This window comes from Rhipicephalus sanguineus, chromosome 6 (genome assembly GCF_013339695.2).
Source record: "Rhipicephalus sanguineus isolate Rsan-2018 chromosome 6, BIME_Rsan_1.4, whole genome shotgun sequence".
NCBI lineage: Eukaryota > Metazoa > Arthropoda > Arachnida > Ixodida > Ixodidae > Rhipicephalus > Rhipicephalus sanguineus.
In genome coordinates, this window is record NC_051181.1 from 159753507 (window position 1) to 159772394 (window position 18888).

General features: G+C 44.1%; 1 protein-coding gene across 1 annotated transcript in view; it reads left to right on the forward strand.

The window, feature by feature from the left end:
- LOC119396912 (midasin) overlaps nucleotides 1-18888 on the forward strand; it is a 153804-nt gene that overhangs the window by 100494 nt on the left and 34422 nt on the right. Inside the window, exons 49-58 of the mRNA XM_037664292.2 lie at nucleotides 127-186; nucleotides 286-486; nucleotides 1536-1712; nucleotides 2746-2965; nucleotides 4232-4497; nucleotides 5848-5943; nucleotides 7653-7747; nucleotides 12676-12775; nucleotides 14589-14840; nucleotides 16039-16143. Coding sequence (XP_037520220.1) covers nucleotides 127-186; nucleotides 286-486; nucleotides 1536-1712; nucleotides 2746-2965; nucleotides 4232-4497; nucleotides 5848-5943; nucleotides 7653-7747; nucleotides 12676-12775; nucleotides 14589-14840; nucleotides 16039-16143 — 1572 coding nt within the window. The remainder of the gene's footprint in view (nucleotides 1-126; nucleotides 187-285; nucleotides 487-1535; nucleotides 1713-2745; nucleotides 2966-4231; nucleotides 4498-5847; nucleotides 5944-7652; nucleotides 7748-12675; nucleotides 12776-14588; nucleotides 14841-16038; nucleotides 16144-18888) is intronic.

An 18888-nucleotide genomic window follows, 5' to 3' on the forward strand; every position in this document is an offset into this window, starting at 1 on the left:
TGCTGGTTGCGCAGTAAGTCGAGTTTACAAGTATGAACCAACTAGTCTGCAAAGAAGTTTTGATGCACTCTGAGTCATTAGTTCCATGGTAATTCTAACTTGCTCATTGTTTTGCCTCCATTGCAGCTGACACATGGTGTTCGAATGCTTGCCGTGCTGGTGACCTCCAAGTGCAACGTTTCAAATGTGGGTATTAATGCTGTTCAGCTCTCTCAGGCATTTTCCTTCATTATTGAACTGTATGTATGGCAGCAGCATACATAATGCTTGCGTGTTACTCTGCAGGAGTGCTGGCACATGCTAGAGCAGTCGCTGACCTTTCCATCGGCCCTGCCGCCTCACCGCCTGTCTGCGCTGCTCTCAAGCCCACAGCTGATGGATCTTGTTACAAACAGGGGCCACCAGTTCCTCCTGCTTCGATCTGCACTGCAGGAGTTGGTCACTGGCCAGAAGCAAGACCATAGCAGGGCCGTCGATTGGCTAAAGGTAGGTTGTGCTTTCGGATATGACGACATGATACAGTGTGGACATCTTGAAGTGGCTGTGGCCTACTGGCACTGTTCATAGGAATTTTTGAAACCCTTGAATATCAAAACTCCATTGTCAGGGCCTTGAGAACCTTTCAATCTTTGTAGATGCATGAAAAATTGAATTTTGTAGAAACATAAGTCAGTGCAGTCAAAAAGTCAAGCCGATCCATTCCTGCTGGCTGAAGTTGTGGTTGGCATTGGTTAGGCAACTATGCCTTCTTGTGCCTTTATTTTGTTGTGTGAAAAAAAAAAAAGAAGGAAAAATGAAGGATTGCTCAATCTTGAAGACAGTGTTTTATTTCTGAATTGTCGTACGTAATATTGCCTTGGTCCTTGAAAATGATTTTTCATAGACTTGAAAGTCGTTAATATCACTCAAATTTTTTTGACGTCTGCTCTTGACAGTGACCAAGCACTGGATCTGTTAGCTGTTCTTAATGCCACTCATACTGACACTTTTACAGAGCATGCTTTGTTCAAGTGACATCCTGTCTCTTTCAACTCTTGTCCTGAGGTTGCACTGTTTCTTCACATGAGAACTTGCTTAACTTGATTCTGCTGTGTGTGTTTCAACGGCAGATTGGGATACAGTACACTTTATCAGCACAGCTTTGTTCTTGTAAAATATTCAACGATGTAGTAATAATCTGGATTACATACCACATTGCAGGCTTTGTGTGAATCATGCATTCTTAAGTCTCAGTGTAATGAAATGGAAAATTGACTATTTGTAGCACAAAGCTACAAGGAAATCCATATATATTTCTCATAAAGAAAAGCTTCTTAGTGGACAAAAAAATGTGTCCTGGACTGATGTTTGAACCCAGGAGCGATACCTTTCTGGAACGTTCATTCTACCAAACTTTTGTGGAGTGACTTCATCACAAAGGTGGAAAAGCTTCTCTTTGTTCCATTTAATTCTGCCCTGTTAGCATGAGTCAAGGATCCTCTAGCCAGCTAGCTTATCTAACTGTATTACCTGTGTCCTCGGTTTGTCCTGCATAGGCAGCACGTCCTGTTCTCTGGCAGCTGCTGACCTCATGGCAACTCAACGAAGAAGAGGAGCGGGAAAAGAAGGAGCGAGAGCAGAGCCTCTTCCAGTATCGCACCCACGCTGGTGAGGAGAGCCAGGAAGTGTTGGATGAGCAGCAGTGCCATGCTCTCTTTCCCAGCTACTCACAGGTGAGCTCTCGAAACTAGGCTTGTGCGAATAGTAAATTTGAGGTCCGAAGCGAATTCGAAGCGAATTGTGATTTGGTCAACTAATTTCTAATCGAATTCGAATAGTATATATCACATATTATAAAAAAAAAATGAGTATATTTGTCATGACCCAACTAACCTGCACAATATATATTTTTTTAATTGATAAAGGCATGTGCAAATGTCATTCTTTCTGGTTCAAATGAAGTGGAAGCAACTCTGAATAGTAGCAGGATTTGACTTTCGGTACAATGCAAGTGATCACCTGTAAAATATGTTACGTTCTAAAATTTACTATACTTACAGCATATAAGCCAGTATAACAAGCTTTTAAACTTAAAAAATGGGGAATCGAGCTGAGGGTAATGTGTTCATTTAACCTTGAGGCGGGGCTTCGCAGCAGTGCGGATTTTTCCTGGAAAGGTGTATTCACGGTATAGCACACCTCCGTTGCAGTGAAACTACCTTTACAGGGGGGGGGGGGTTACATGCGGATTAATATACACCTATTCGTTCATTTCGAATACTTCGAAATTTCCAATAATTTAAATTCGAATCGAAGCGAATTCGAGTACTGTAATATTCGTTCTAATATTCGAAGTGCTAGAATATTCGCAGAAGCCTAGTCGAAACCCTTCATAGGAATGGTATCCACTGTGGCATGATCATGCTCATGTTGTGCTGTTGTACTGTGTGCTTTGTGTCTGCTACATTTGTTTGCAAGCAACATGTTTCTACCTCCAATTGCTCTAGCAAATGGCTCAGCATTGGGCTTGGGCATGCTTTTTCTGGTGCTAATTTAGAGCAGGCTTGTATCATTGTGGCTTCAACTTCTTACATGGTAGGAACCAAACGAATGCACCTTTACTATTCCCTTTTTTAAATTTTTTTTTTTAGTTTCAAGTTCACATGGTTCAATACTGTTGAATGCAACTGAGTTGCCTTTAAATTGTAACTTGAAGGAATAATTTTAACCTGTTGCATTTAAGGCATCCTATCTTCCCTGCTACAGGAGTTTGAAGACGACGAAGATGGACCTTCGCAGCCTGAGAAGGCTTTGCCAGTGGCACAAGCATTTGCCTTCAGTGGCAGTGAAGCACTGCAGGTGTGGCAAGCTCACTGCCTACTTGCCGACCCCAAAACAACAGAAGGGAAAGCTGACTGCCTGAGTGCTTTGATGCTGCGCCATGAGGCATTGCGCAGCACTTTGCAGCAGCATGGAGCTCACCTGGGTAAAGTGGTGATTTTTATGTGGAGCTTTCAGTTTTATGTATTTGTGGGTCTATTTGATTTGTAATGTGTATACACTGATGCATTACTTTTAAAGATTGAAAAGTCTTGTCAGGGGAGCTAAAGTGGTCTTGACTGCCGGATTTCTAGTCAAAATAGTGGATGTGGTAACCAGGGTAAAATAGGTGTCGAGCAAAACTCTCCGTTTTGTCTAGAAGTTTATATTCACAAAGTACAGTGATTTCCTTTTTGCCTCACATATTTTTTTTTCTTTTTGGTCTTGTGCTACTTTCAGAAGGATGCAACCTTTCCCTCTCAGTTTTTTGTGTATGTTTGCTTTCACTCCTGTAGAAGTTATTATCGTACATTTCGTGCATCAAGGAAGGGGCAAACATATGGCGCATTTGACACTTTCTAGTGCTTAGAACCTCATGGCATGCTTTACAGTTTGATGGTTGAAATCAAGCACTCAAAACACATTTGCCTGTCAACTGATTTGGCCAGCATAATGTTATACTTGGACGACAGAAGGAATATCGCTGCACAAAGGTGTCGGCTGCATTTTCAATGGTGGTGAAAATGTTTGAGGCCCGTGTACTTAGATTTAGGTGCACGTTAAAGAACTTCAGATGGTCAAAATTTCCGGAGCCCTCCACTACGGCGTTCCTCATAATCATATCGTGGTTTTGGAACGTTAAACCCCGGATATTATTATTATGTATAAAGGTGGGCTGGCCGAACTGGTCTCTGTGAACCGACTAACCCAGCAAAGTGTCATGTAAATGTCTGTCTGGTCTATTTCAAGCGCTTAGAGGCACTTTTACTTTTCTACTCAATGTGTAACCAAGAATCCGATGGAGCTCCTGCTGCATTGTGTTTGGTTGGAAAGGCATCTGCTGTGGCAGGATTATGCTCATGTTGTGCTGTTGTACCATGCGCCTTGTGTCTGCTATGTTTGTTTGCAAGCAACTCTGACATGTTTCTGCATCTGACCTCCAATTGCTCTAGCAATTGGAGGTGAGATGCAGAATTCCCCTTCTTTCGTTCATTAATTGCTCTATCAAGTGGCTTAGAATTATGCTTTGGCATGCTTTTTTTGGTGCTAATTTAGAGCAGGCTTGTATCATTGTGACTTCAACTTCTTACGTGGTAGGAGCCAAACTAATGCACCTTTACTATTCTCTCTCGTCTCTAACTTTTTTTGGTGCAAGTCAACTGGCGTGCCCTTGTGCTGGTTCTGTCTGACACTGATGCCTTTATGCATGCAGATGCAACACTTGATGTAGCTTTGCAAGGCTGCCACCTGGTCTCTTGTTGGTCATTGGAATTGAGCCTAGACACAGCTTCCCTAGAGCAGCAAGGCCTAGTGGAAGGTAAACCGGAGAAGAAAGGTCACCCCACTGGACGCCAGATCGACCTGTACCATGATGCTGATCTGCAAGAGACATCTTTGTGTGAGGGCCCTTTGCGTCGCCTGGTGACAAGAATCCAGGACCTTCTGGAGGAGTTCCCTGGACACCCAGGCCTTACTAAGGTGTGCTCAGCAAATGTAGCTATCTGTGTATGGAAAATAGAGGGTAGCGACCGTGTAGGATGGACATGCTCAGCTTATAGGCAAATCAAACCTATTGAGTTATTGCGTTCGTGCATTGAAGGAAGGACTTGCGGACACAGTATTCCATAAATTACATTACTGTCATTACAGTAATGCCAGCATACATTAAATAGATGGATTAAACAGCAGAGCTAGTTTCACCATATTTATTTATTTTTAATTGAGCTGGTTCCAGCAGACAAGTTTAAACTGCATGAAGAAGACAGCATGTAAGATTATAGACACAAACACACGCACAAAGCACAGATTTCCAACTGTGTTTATTTCTTGAAGGTAGAACATACATAAGGGATGACAAGGAGCAATCGCACAGATGATCTTGCTGCGAAAATTAATGAGACCATGTGCGCGTTACAAGCCCTGAAGGGTCCTGATGTGACCATCTAAGGTCTCACTATATTTTCGCAGCCTTGTGCAAGGTTATCTGTGCAATTGCTCCTTGTCATCCCTTATAAATGTTCTACCTTCAAGAGATAAACACAGTTGAAAGTCTGTGCTTTGTGTGTGTTCATGTTTCTGTGTTCTTACGTGTTGTCTTCTTTGCACAGTTTAAACTTGTGCTGAATCTATGAACCAGCTAGCCTAACAACATGCCATAACTGAGCTAGTATTTGCCATTTTGCATAAGGGAAAAAAAAGCTAAGCCCATAAAATCATATGAAAGTGCATAGTAATCATATACAGGTGTGTAGCTATGCATCTTGCAGGAATTGCAGAAATTTAAGTTTTTGATAGTACCTCTGTGCAAACTCAGTGCACCAAAGTGTGCCTGTACATCTCTTAGCTAATTTCATGCCCGAAAATTTCGGTCCTTGACTAGAGGTCAAGTCTGACTGGATCAATTTTCTTGCTATTTCATGATGCTAGAAGAACAGCAGGTGTCAGGTTCTATAAGTGCTCCTGTTGCTCACTATCCATTACTATTGATGCATTGAAGTGTGGAAATTCTCTTTTTGGGGGGCTGCAAAGATTATAAAGACCTGTTGAAGAAAAACACAGGGAAATGCTGACCAGAAGTGAAGAGGTTTACAACTTCCATAGAAGTTTCGGCCTTCATGTACTAAAAGCCTTGCTCACAAAAAGTGGCTTTGGAGCCACTTTTATGCCAAAACTTCTTGATGTTTTGACTTGTTCATTTTTGCTCAGCATTTCTCTGTGTTCCTTTTCTTCATCATGCATCCTACTGACCAGATGAGTTATCTTCGAACCATCGATTTCATGATGTCTCATTGGGCATGTTTTCCTGTTTTTCCTCTTTTTTTTTTCCAGTTGAAACAAGTGTGCAACCGTGTGCTGGACCTGCCTGTGTCATCACCAGTCATGAAAGTGCTTCAGGGACTGGAAATACTGCTTGCATTGGGACAGGTACAACATACAATATGCAGTGATAATCTCCATTTTCTCTAGCATCAGTTTCACGGCCTTTAACAATACCGTATGTCTATCTTTTGAAAATGTGCAAATTCAATGTTTTCGAAAACTTTACATAACTCATAGGTCATAATCCTCGACCGGCTATGGTGGTCAAGCGGTTATGGTGCTTGACTGCTGACTCAAAGGTCGCGATATTCCGGCTGTGGCAGCCGCATTTCAATGGAGGCGAAATGCTATGGGCCCGTGTACGTAGATTTAGGTGCATGTTAAAGAACTCCAGCGGCTCAATATTTCCAGAGCCCTCCACTACGGCATCCCTCATAACCGTATCGTGGTTTTGGGATGTAAAACCTCAACGTTTATTATTATAGGTCATAATCCTCTGCGAAAAAGTTACGAAAAGCCCCTTGTTTGGTTTGCTTTCCATTCCTGGCAGGCTACTGTTTGCAATACTCACGAAGCCATGGCAAACAAATGTGAAATATGGGGGCATGCTGGCAGGATGCGTAGGACATTATGTCGAATGCCTGACCAGCCGCTTTCTGGACAATCAGTTTTGGAGTGCCGGAATGTTCTAGCTTCCAACCAGAAAGCGACAAAGGCGCTGCTGAAGTTTCTCTGCTCAACCGACCTCGCTAAACAACTATGATGCTCCCGTGCTTGTGTGTGTGTTTGTGTGTGTGTGTGTGTTTGTGTGTGTGTGTGTGTGTGTGTGTGTGTGTGTGTGTGTGTGTGTGTGTGTGTGTGTGTGTGTGTGTGTGTGTGTGTGTGTGTGTGGTTTTCTTTTATATATTTTTTACTCTTTTTTCCTTCCTTACTTTTCTACCCCCCCCCCCCCCTTACCCCTTCCCCAGTGCAGGGTAGCAAACCGAAAAACTTCTGGTTAACCTCCCTGCCTTTCAGTTAACCTTTCTCTCTCTCTATGTCGAATGCCACGTTGCATCATTTTCCTCACATTTTGCATGCGCATTTTCATGCACGTTCTAGGTTAGAGCTTAAGGGGAGACGCGGGTCTTTTTTTTATTTCTTTTATTATCTGGGTGAACTGAATGACATTTAACAAACTTATCCAATTTTTTCTGCAGATTCCAAATCTCTAATTAGATTTTTGGTAGCTGCATTAGTACAAAAGATGTGCAGTCTCTAAAAACATGTTTCTTACGGGAATTTTTGGCAACTTTGCTTTGTCAAACACAGAAACAAAGTATGTGGCAAGACTGCCAGAGAACTGGTCTAGCCGGTGATGCTAATCCGATTGCCATCAACAAACTTTGAATGCAAAATAAATAGAAGTAAATGTGAGTGAAATTTTTTTGCTGCATACTATTTTTGATTATTGAGAATTATAATTTAGTGAACAACATTATAAGAAAATAAATAGCATCACCGGCTAGACCAGCTTCCTGGCAATCTTGCCACATATTTTGTTTTTGTGTTTGACAAAGCAAAGTTGCCAAAAATCCCCGTAAGAAATATGCTTAAATATGTGTTAGAAATTGCATATCTTTTGTTCTAATGCAGCTATTAAAAATCTGCTTAGATATTTTGAATCTGTGGAAAAAGCTGAATAAGTGTTCTAAATTTCATGCCATTCACCCAACTTTTAAAAAACCACTTTTTAAGACCCACGTCTCCCCTTAAGACATCAGCAGCTGCACTGTTGAATGAAATTGCTGATGGTAGCTCTGCTCCTCTCGCAGGACTGGGAAAAAGGGGCCCACCGGAAGATTTCCATTTCCCCTGAGCTGAATGCACTGACCCACTTGGTGGTGCGGTGGCGCAAGATGGAGTTGCAGTAAGTGCTGCTGTCTGAACAGTACTGCTTTTTAGTCTGGCCTCTGTGTGATTATTAAGACGAAGAGAATGGGCTAAAAGTAGGGATGGTCAAATATTTCAGTACTCGAATTCACTTCGACACGAATTTAAATTATTTGAAATTTCGAAGTATTCGAAATGAACAAATAGACATATATTTGACTGCATGTGACACACCTGATAACGTGGTTTCACTGCATGGTGGGGCTGCTATGCCGTGAAATTACTTATGCACTATCCAATTGAAATCCGCACTGCCGCAAAGCCATACTTCGAGGTTAAAGGTACATATCACTTCTACCTTGGTTAATAACTTTTTCTAAAGTTTAAAAGTGTGTTATGCGAGCATATATGTGCTAGGTATAGGAAATTTTAAAATGTAACATATTTTTAAGCTTATAACTTTTACCCTATTACTATTCAAATCCTGCCACTATTTGAATTTGCTTCCACTTCAAAACAAAGAAGTGACATTTGCAAACACCTAGTTTCAATTATTCAAAATATTGTGCAAGTTAGTTTGGTCATGACAAAAATGCTCATTTTTTTATAATATGTGATATATACTAGTCGAACTATACGATTCGAAATTATTCGACAAAATCACTATTCACTTCGAATTCGCTTGGAACTAGGGGTGTGCGAATATTCGAAATTTCGAATATTTTTCTAATAGTGTTTGCTATTCGATTCGATTCGCACTGAAATTTTGCTATTCGAACTTCCCAAAGACAAATGCAGTCAACGTCCGGTTGAAAGTAACCCCTTCAGATTTTTAATATGCTTCACCTCATTACACTCTCGTATTGCGGCAAAGCTGCCTTTCAAGCTCCGTTACGGTCGAACTTAGCCAAGAGACAAAGTCCGGTTGGAAATGGTCCCTAAATTTTCAATATGCTTCACCTCATCACAACACCGTATTGCGGCAAAGCTGCCTTTCAAACTCCGTTACGGTCGAACTTAGCCAAGAGACAGTCAACGTCCGTTTGAAAGTGGTCCCTAGATTTTCAATATGCTTCACCTCATCACGCCCCCGTATTGCGGCAAAGCTGCCTTTCAAGCTCTGTTACGGTCGCAAATGCATTAACTCAAGAAAACGCTGGTTCCAATATGGAGATGAAAGATGTGGCAGAGTTGGGGGCTCAATTAATGCTGTTTTGGACCTGAAATTTGGGCAGGAAGTCCGAAAAATCGGATGCCGAAGCTTTTTAGCATCCAAAATTTCAGATGTTCTTATATATCGACGTCTACGAGGCAGATTTGGAACTCCGGACTTGAAGGGAGCGTACTTTTGTCCGCCACATCAGTTGGGCTTCCACAGAAGTTGAAAGAGGAGGAGAGGCTGAGGAAATGGCATCTCTGCCTATCACGTGTAAAGTGTTGTCGGCAACACTTTGGTTGCACCAAATCATGTACATAAATGCAATTCGGCCTCTACATTGCCTCACTTTTGATAAGAAAGACAACTATGAAATATGACCCCACCAGCGCTTCATCAACCTAGCAAAAAGAAACACTTTCATGTTGCGATCTCACAAGAACATACTTAGGGATTCTCTGCAACTTTTTCTGTAATTTCACTTCGAATTATTCGAAAAATGTTTAAGAAATATTCGAAAATTATTCGAAATTATTCGATTCGATTCGCACTCAATCTTTATTATTCGAATTCGCTTCGCACCCAAAATTTTGCTATTCGCACAGCTCTACTTGGAACCTTAAATTTATTATTTGCCTATCTTTAGATAAAAGGTGCGCTCTGGTAGGTGCTCGGGAGCTACATTCACAATCAGTTATTACAATGAAGCTGTTGTCATTGTCATAGTAGTGGTAGTAATAGGCTTCACGCAGGTCACGTGATCCAGAGGGTGGGGTGAATAAAAAATAAATTTAAAAAAAATGATGGTAATGATGACATTTTAAAATGATGATGGTGATGCTAAATGACGATAATGATATTTGAAGTTATGATGATGATGCTCAAAATGTGTAAACGCGCGTATTTCAAATCTAGCGGTGGATTTACAATACCAAGTAAGTTCAGTGCAACACCAAGTAGGCCGTGCCAGTCATGTTGCCACTGTGGCGGTGGTTCTTGGCGAACGAGCTGTCTCATGGCTGGCACGACACACAACTAAGGATGGGCAAATAGTGAAGTTCGAAGCGAATTCGTAGTGAATAGTGATTTGGTCGAATAATTTCGAATCAGATAGCTTGAATAGTATATATCACATATTATTAAGAAAAATTAGCATCTTTGTCATGATCCAGCTAACTTGTACAATACTTGTAATTAAAAACTGGAACCAGGCATTGTGAATGTCACTTTTTTGGTTCTAAATGAAGTTTGAATTGTATCAAGATTTGTATAGCAGCAGGGTGCAAGTTATAACTTTTACAATAAGTTACGTTTTAAAAGTTACTGTACTTAGCGTATATAAGCCCGTATAACACACTTTTAAACTTAATAACTAATTGAGGTGAAGGTAATATGTACATGTGTACATTTAACCTTAAAACAACGTTTTTAGATACTGTCAGTTGGGTAAGCGCGCGCGGTCGCAGCGGCGAGGAGCGGCCCCCTCTCATATCCCGCGCAGCGGCGGCGCTGCTGTCGCTTTGGGATTGGTGAAGGAGCGTCGTCTGCTACCTCTGCATGCGAAACAGCGGGAGATTCGTTTCCAAATACGTGGATTTTAGGTAAAGCAGCTAGAGGAGGGCCGAATGAATACTACTTAGTGATAAATAAGGGCCGCGCCTGTACCTAACAAATGTATGATTAATTCTGTGCCTGCAATGCATCAGTGGCGGGGCCAGAGGGGGGGGGGGCACACCGCGCCTGTGCCGTTCTTCCCTCCCCCCCCCAAAAAAAGTCTTCCCCGCTATTGTTTACAGAGCAAAAAGTGACAAGCGACCACACTTGCCTGTCCGGCACCCACTTCAGATCAGAGTGCTGGAGGAAGGCCGGTCATGAGTTCGTCCACTTGACTGGTAGACACTTTTGAAAGCTGTGTTTTGATTTTTCGAATGTCGTTCTTCGCTTTTTCTCGAAAAGCTGTGGCCCTAATAACCCTCTTTCTTAGGTTTTTAGTAGTCGAGCGTAATTTTTGGTGAAGCCTCGTTGGTTTCGTAGATATCTCCTTTTTTTTTCATCTCCCGTGCTCGCAGATTCTTCCTTGTGCTCTTGCATGGTGGACATAAGTCTTCCCGGGACAGCCCGAAACACTTAGTGCTCCTCCACACGTCCCGGATCTTCAGGGCTGATGTTGCGGTTGAAATGGAAGGGAATAAGCTGCTATGACAGCCCGTGCATATTTTTAGGCGATCAACATAACTAAGAAAAGCTGATACCATCTGCAGGCTCATGAGTTTCAGCTGACTTCCCAAACCATGTTCGCTGTATGCGCACGGGGGAACAAGCTTCCCCCTAGAACTGAGGACGGTGAAGTCTTTTGTTACCACCAATGCCTTGTCGATTTCGACAATACCTTTGTTTTGAACAACTTTGAAAAAAACAACTTCCTGGATAAGCTCGACATTCCAGGATTGGAACTTTGTTCGGTCTTGTAATGCAGGGAACCAAGTTGCTACCTCTGGACACAACTCTGGATCGGAGGGGACGCCAGTAGCTTCGTCAACATCGCTGTTATCCATGTGAACGTCAGACACATAGCCACCACTTGCCGACACAGGGCGCTCGAAATTCGCGGTTCCTCTAAGTTTCGGGGGTTTCCTTTTGCGCTTTAATGCCGCTGGTTTGGACAAGTGTGCAGGAATATTGGGATAAATTCGAGGAACAGCACCAGGCTTAAGTGTCCACCTACCACGTGGAATTTTGACAACGTTTCCGCCTACGATGTGCTCGTAGCAAGTGATTATGTCCTCGGATTCGAAATGTAGGTCGCAAATGTAGGTCTTGACTGTCACCTGGAAGGCTTTTCGTGGAATAGCAGCTGTCCAGGCCTTGAGAACTGCAGGGTCATTCGGGGGTTTGAAGAAGTGCCGCCGATCGCACGTGTTTTCCTCGGAAGCATAGCCACTTCGACAGCCCGGCGCGCTGCAGGTCGGCATGTTTACTATGTTAAACTGCTAATTCACTCAAGCATGCTTGATCGTCGTGTCACATGTGAAATACAATTTGCGATGACCGAAATCTAACGTTGAAGTTCCCGCCGCTGTGGTCTGCGCAAGCGAACACCAACAAAAACATTCGACGCTACCGCGGGAAGTGGCGGGAAGCCGGGCCGGCGGCGGCGGCGGCTCAATCTCAACGCTACGCCAGCGCCACCCCTCGGAGCGGATACGAGTTGGCGCCGCCTCCGGAGCGCGCTTTTCCAACTGACAGTATCTAAAAACGTTGCCTTAAAATGTGGCTTCACGGCAGTGCGAATTTTCCCTGGATGGGTGGTTTCACTGCAACGTTGGTTTCATGGCATAGCACCCCACAGCTGCAGTGAAAGTACCCTTACAGGGGGTATATGCGCCCAAATATACATATATTCGTTTCTTTTCGAATACTTCGAAATTTGGAATAATCTAAATTCGTGTCAAAGTGAATTCGAATACTGTAATACTCGTTCGAATATTCGAAGTGCCCGAATATTCGCCCACCCCTACACGACCTGCTGCATGAGGCACTGGGAAGGCATCTCGGTCCCCACAATGGAAAATGAATACATCAGCGTTCTTTCCCTTGTCTTGTCATAAGGTAGGACTGAAGACGACTTTGCTAAATGCACTGCAACATGTCTATACGTGCGTGTACCTACAAGCCCTGTTGCAAACAACAGAACTAACACATAGGTCTGTCCCAGTGGCATATCTCGGTAAATCTTTTGAGAGGCAATCTCTTGTCCTCGATAGTCATCTTCTGATGGTTTTCGCTCAATTTTCTTGTGTAACTTTCAGCAACTGGTCCCAGTGTCTAGATGGAGTGCTCAAGAAGGTCCAAGAGACAAGTGCTCGATGGTGGTTCTTTCTTTACCAGCTTTTGGCAAACCTTGTGCAGGTACAGTTGAAACATCCTGTTCTAATATGTTTCATGAAATTTGTTGTTTTGCATAAAGTTGTAATGCTAAATGCTTTTCTCACAGAATTAAAAATAGTACATAAAAATGCAGGTAATTATCACGCATTTTTTTCCCCTTCACATTCATTTAGTTAAGCACTATATTTTAATTTTCGTTTAGCATCTACATACTTTCCTGAACTTGAGCCATGCTCAGATGCCCTGGAAGGCATTTTTGCTGTTGTGTGGCTTTACTGTTATACAAAACTACAGTCAACTGCCGATTTTTCGGACGCCCGATTTTCCGGACATGCTCGAAAATTCGGACACTATCGCGGCACCGTCACCAGCCCCATAGACGTCAATGTATAAGAACGTCCGAAATTTCGGACGCTGAAACTCCTCGGTGTCCGATTTTTCGGACTTTCTGCCCGAATTGTGGGTCCGAAAGGCATTAATTGGAGCCCTCACCTCTGCCGCGTCAATCATCTCTTAGGTTTGAACCAGCGCGTACGCGAGTCGATCTGTGTGCGACAGTAGCAGAGTCCGAAAGTCAGCTTTGCCGCAATGCCGAAGCATTATGGGGTGAAGCAGACCAGAAATTCAAAGGGGCCGCTATCGCAGCGTTGTGCGGCGATGTTACGGATAAGCAGCGGAAATGCACGGAGGCGTGATGGCAACAGCTGGCAAACGCGCCGGTACGACTTAATCGCTGACAACCCTTACAATAAGCATCTTCAGTTAACTGCTCGGTAGTGCACGTGGCCTAGCGCAGTTGCATGCGTACTGCACGCATTTAATAGGCGAGAGCCCAAATGCACCGCGCCGCCATTCCTGCTGCCTCTTAGTGCGAGACCGCTAAGTGCGCCGCATAGACGCGTTGCCTTCGCGGACGAAACCAGCTCTCCATTGCCGCGCCCGTGTGCGGTCAAGAACTAAGTGCGCATCACGAACCCTTTCATGATAAATGCGTGCGTACGATACAGCAACATTAAAGTGACGGCGTCAGTTTAGTTGGCGATGTACTGCACACAACTAGAAATGATCGGCTTGATACGGCAGCAAATGCTGCGTATCAGCGGCGATTCGGCGATGTGTGTTCGCATATGCGCACACGCATCGGGGAATGCCGGACGAGTCGTCCGCTCTTCCGCCACAGTCTTTGTGTTCCGCGTCATCGCTTAGAAACGCTTCATGCGAGATAGCCGTAATCTATTCCGCGCTTTGCTTATCAGTGGCGCTCATCACGAGATGCAAAAGTGGCGGTTGGCACGTACGTAGTTAAGCGGGGTTCGCGGCAGGTACCGAATGTATTTGCGAGAGCCTGAGCGCGCACCAAAATCCCTGATAATTGTACTGGGAGGCATTAAAGCTATTTCGGACGTGGCTGTGGCGATTTGACCGCTTAAGCGGAATAAAAAAGCATGAATTTGTTTTTTCGGACTGCCCGATTTTTCGGACGATTTCGCGCTCCCTAGGGAGTCCGAAAAATCGGCAGTTGACTGTATATCTTAAACATGGAAACCACCACAGTAAGATATTTTCAGTGTGTCTAATGCATGTTTCAAGCACTTTTTTTTTAGATCACTTATTTCATACCACCTCTTCTCTTGGCACTGAGGTTGAATTTTCGAAATGTTTACTAAGTAGTTGACTTTACTTACGTGAACATGGTGATGCTTTCTGTTTGAAACTCTGTGAAGCACCGCAACAGCAACCAATATCTTGTTTCGCAGCGCCTCTTTGCAGCGAGAAAATGACATGGTCTGTGGTTTTACACAAACACATAAAACCGTGGGGCATTACAATGCAGGGAAAAGGCCAGCTGGATGCAGAAACTCCTCGAAAGGTGAGGGATGAGCTGGTGCGTTTCCTGGACACGAGCCGACTGGGGGAGTTTGAGTTTCGACTGCAGCTGCTACGGCCCTTCCTGCTTGAGGCACAGCAGTCAGGCTCTCTCTTGACAGGCCTGCTCTTCAACCTGTGGCACTTCTACAGCCAGTACCTCCCATCCACTCGTGCTCGCATAAAAGCAGATAGGGAGCCCATTGAGAAGAAGCTCAAGGTTGGTTTTGCCTGCGTCTTAGATCGGTCTGCCGTAGACCATTTCTTTTGAGATGTGGCTCAATGATGGCAGCATGAACTTGGGAACTGTACTCATTAGGCTTGTGCGAATATTCGAGCAGTTCGAAATATTCGTTCAAATAATACAGTGTTCGAATTCGCTTCGAAATGAATTTAAATTATTCTAAATTTCGGAATATTCGAAATAAACGAGTAGACATATATAAACTGCATGTAACCCCCCCCCCCCCCCCCGCAAAGGTGGTTTCACTGCAGCGCAGGAGTGCTGTGCCGTGAAAACACCTTTTTAGGGAATATCCGCACTGCCGCGAAGCCCCTCTTCAAGGCAAAATCAACGAATTAGCCTCGCATCGATTCATCATTTTTTAAGTTTAAAAGCTTGTTATACTGGCTTATATGCTCTAATTATAGTAAAGTATTAAACATAACATATTTTGCAGGTTATCACTTGCATTCTACCGAAAGTCAAATCCTGCTTCTATTCTAAGTTGCTTCCACTTCCTATGAACCAGAAAGAATGACATTTGCGCAAGCTTTGTTTCAATTTTAAAAAATATTGTGCAGGTTATTTGGGTCGTGACAAATATACTCATTTTACTTTATATTATGTGATATATACTATTCGAATTCGATTCAAAATTATCAAACTAAATCATTATTCGCTTCGAATTCACTTCGTGCCTAAAATTTCCTATTCGCACAAGCCTAGTACACATGCGATAAGAATGCATGAACAAAAGACAGTAAGGTCCTAATTTATTTTATGCGTGTCCTTGAGCGGTGCACCAAGTTGCATGTTCATGCTGTGACCATCGAGCAAAAGTGGAGTGCATTTAATCTGGTGTCAAGATGTCACATCGATGTCGTGGTTAAACCTGTTGGCAAGGCTCAGTTCTTCAAAGTAGCAAAGCTCTTGTAAACATGAATGGCTCGTTATGGCTTCAACACTTTGGCAGAGATTAAAATATTGGCATGTACCATAAGTTTATGAGGCACCAGATGGCGGTTGTATAGGATGAGGTGGCGTTTCTGCACTTTTTTTTGCAGCTGGTTTTTGTGCACTGGAATGGGCCGTGCAGGACTAATCTGGAAAGGTGTATATGCTTAGTCTTGTTTGTACTGAGGGCGTTCATGAGGACATACAGAGCCAGAATGTGTTGTTCCATTTCATTCTGCAGGAATTTGTAAAGATAGTTCGCTGGAAGGACATCAGCTTCTGGGCCATCAAGCAAGCTGTGGAGAAGTCTCACAGAGTGCTGGTTTCACACGTTCGAGATTTTCAGGTGATGTACTCAATATGCTTCTCTGGTCCCTTTTGTTTTTGTTAGCAGAGAATTCTTTCAGGGTTTAGATATTCAAGATGTCGACTCGCCAAAACATGCTGCAATTTTATTACGACGTCTTAGGGGTCTCTTATGTTCTGGGAACAAAGGATACACAGTACACAGTAGTGCAAACGATCGAAAGGGCATTTGTTGCACCTCCTGTACAGTAAGCCAGTTACAGTCGATCCCGGATATATCGAACTCGAAGGGGACCGCGAAATAGTTCGATATATCGATAATTCGAAATACGAAATATGCGTATGTAAGGCTTTAATTAAAACACTGCAGGCCTCGACACAGTTTTCTGAAATCGTAAAAAGCGCGAACATGACGATTCGCTCACATATGCTAAAGAACAAGGCGAGAACTTCTTTTGCAAGTTAGCGCACTTTATTTTGCATGAAAAAAGTCCGTCAACTTGTCTTGCTTCTTGTGTGCCGTGAATTCATCAAGTCATCGTCAATATTATTGAAGCCTTCCAAAAAATTGGCCGTGTATCTGCGTGCTTCGCTGCAAATGTCGTGTAAAGACGATAGAAGAGGCGCTGTGTGAGATATGGACGCCATCTGGCAATACGTCGGGAAACATGAGTGCTGTGTTGCGTGCTGGTAGTCCCGGCGCAGCAGCAGGCGAAGACCGGCGGTGACCAACGCGACCGGCGGGGACGCCAGCCAGCCCGAAAACGCGGTTTGGCGCGAAGCGCTGAAGCAGAGAAACGTCCGCACTCAACGAGTACTCTCCACACACTGTTTTATTTACACGTCGCCTGGGTAAAACAGGAACGCCAGAGCGGCGCCCACAACCGGCAGCCTGAAGGCCGCCCACAACGCTGCTTTTTCATTTTTTAAATATTTTTTTTCACCTTCTTGGCCTTCTCAAAACTAAAGTTTTTCAACACCAACCCATGGCATTCGTACAGTGCAATACAGAACCGAAACCGAAACACAACAATGAGCTCGTGCGAAGGGCACGGAGGAAGGCAAATTTCAGCGCAGTCGCATTTTCAGCTTTGTTGAAACAGCGCTCACTAGACGACGACGAAGTAAAAGAAGGCACACGACAGGCAGCGCCTGTCCTGTGCCTTCTTTTACTTCGTCGTCGTCTAGTGAGCGCTGTTTCAACAAAGATGAACGCATACCAACTCGCTCAAGCTTCCATTCTTATGCATTTTCAGCGCAGCTTAAGAAACTAGGGTCCTTAAAATTACGTATGTATGCATTTTCTATTAAAGGAACACGCCACCTAATACTTACCTAGTGATGTTGCACCTCAGATATGCATGATATTTACTTTTTGATCGACAACGTTCACAAGTATGAACAGCCATACCAGTTCAAGACGGCTGGCCCTTGGGCAAGTGGTTCAACTTTGGCCGAGTGGCTGAATCGAGGGACGTGCCGACAAACAGAAAGACAGACCAAAATTTCTGCGTTTAAGTTCCCCAAGAAGGACTCTCGTCTTTAATAAGTAAATTCAGCACCTTCCGCCACAACAGCGGTGATGCGCCACAACAGCGGTGATGCGCCACAACAGCGGTGATACGAACACTGATGCGAGCTCTGTAGCGCGGTAAAGGGTTTAGCGGTGGCAACGGCGGCTGGCATCTTCAAACCGCACGGGTCCATTTCCGCAGCACAGGCAACATCAGCTATGATCTCGGCACCGATGCAGTAAGAAACAGCTACGTCGTTATCTGCACCGATGAAGTCACTCGCTGTGCTCCCGTCCGATACGGCGCCCGGAAACGCTAAGTCGCAAAATTCACTAATGCACCGTACGCCGTAGTCGGTGGTCATGACATGCCCGAAGTCGTCACCTGGCACCAAGGCCCGTAAGGAAACAGTGCGCGACGGTGCTTTACTTGACGTCGTTCCAAGCACCGGTCATCATTTTTATCGCTACGAGCGAGACAATGCCCAGTTCGACTCCCGAATGACGATTTATCAAGAACAAAGCGCGAAGTACACATTCTGCAAGAGACAACGCTGCACGAAGAAACATTTCTCCACCGTCGACATGTTGGTGATACCGATGGCACTTGTGGCTTTGCAGACGGCAGCCGCTACTTTGGCGAGAAATGCGAAAAAAAACGTAGCCTCTGAGATTGGCATTTTAAAACCGAAAACACTAAAAATACGTCACGAGGTTGCGGATCTCGAAGGCCATGCTTTGCGGGCCCGTATGCCATCGTGCGCGAAGAGACAAGGAAGGGAATGCAAACGTTACAACAAGGCTGCCAAGTCACTTCGAATTCTCATTTTGGTGCCCTCGGCAATCAACCAATTTGAAAAACACTAGCCCATGCATTAAAACCTGCGGACCGCGCGTCAAATATACCGGTGAATTGACAGGCGCTGCGCACCGAACTAGAGCAACGCAATTTCGTCACCTGCGCGCGACGAGGGATTGGAACTTACAAGAACGCGGCGAAAAATGACCAATAGTTGTTAGAAAAAATGCACTTTCTGGGCTTCGGCGGGGGGCAGCGTTCGATATAGAGGATGTTTCGCTGTGCGGGAGTTCGATATACGTGCACACCAACCCAATACTTTTGCATGGGAAATTCAAGGGGATTTCTCAACTGTTCGATATAGCCAATAATTCTATATATCCGAGTTCGATATATGCGGGATCGACTGTAGTAGAATCACACAATAAATGTAGCATGCCAATGTTATGCATTGCAAAATCGCGGAAGTTCAA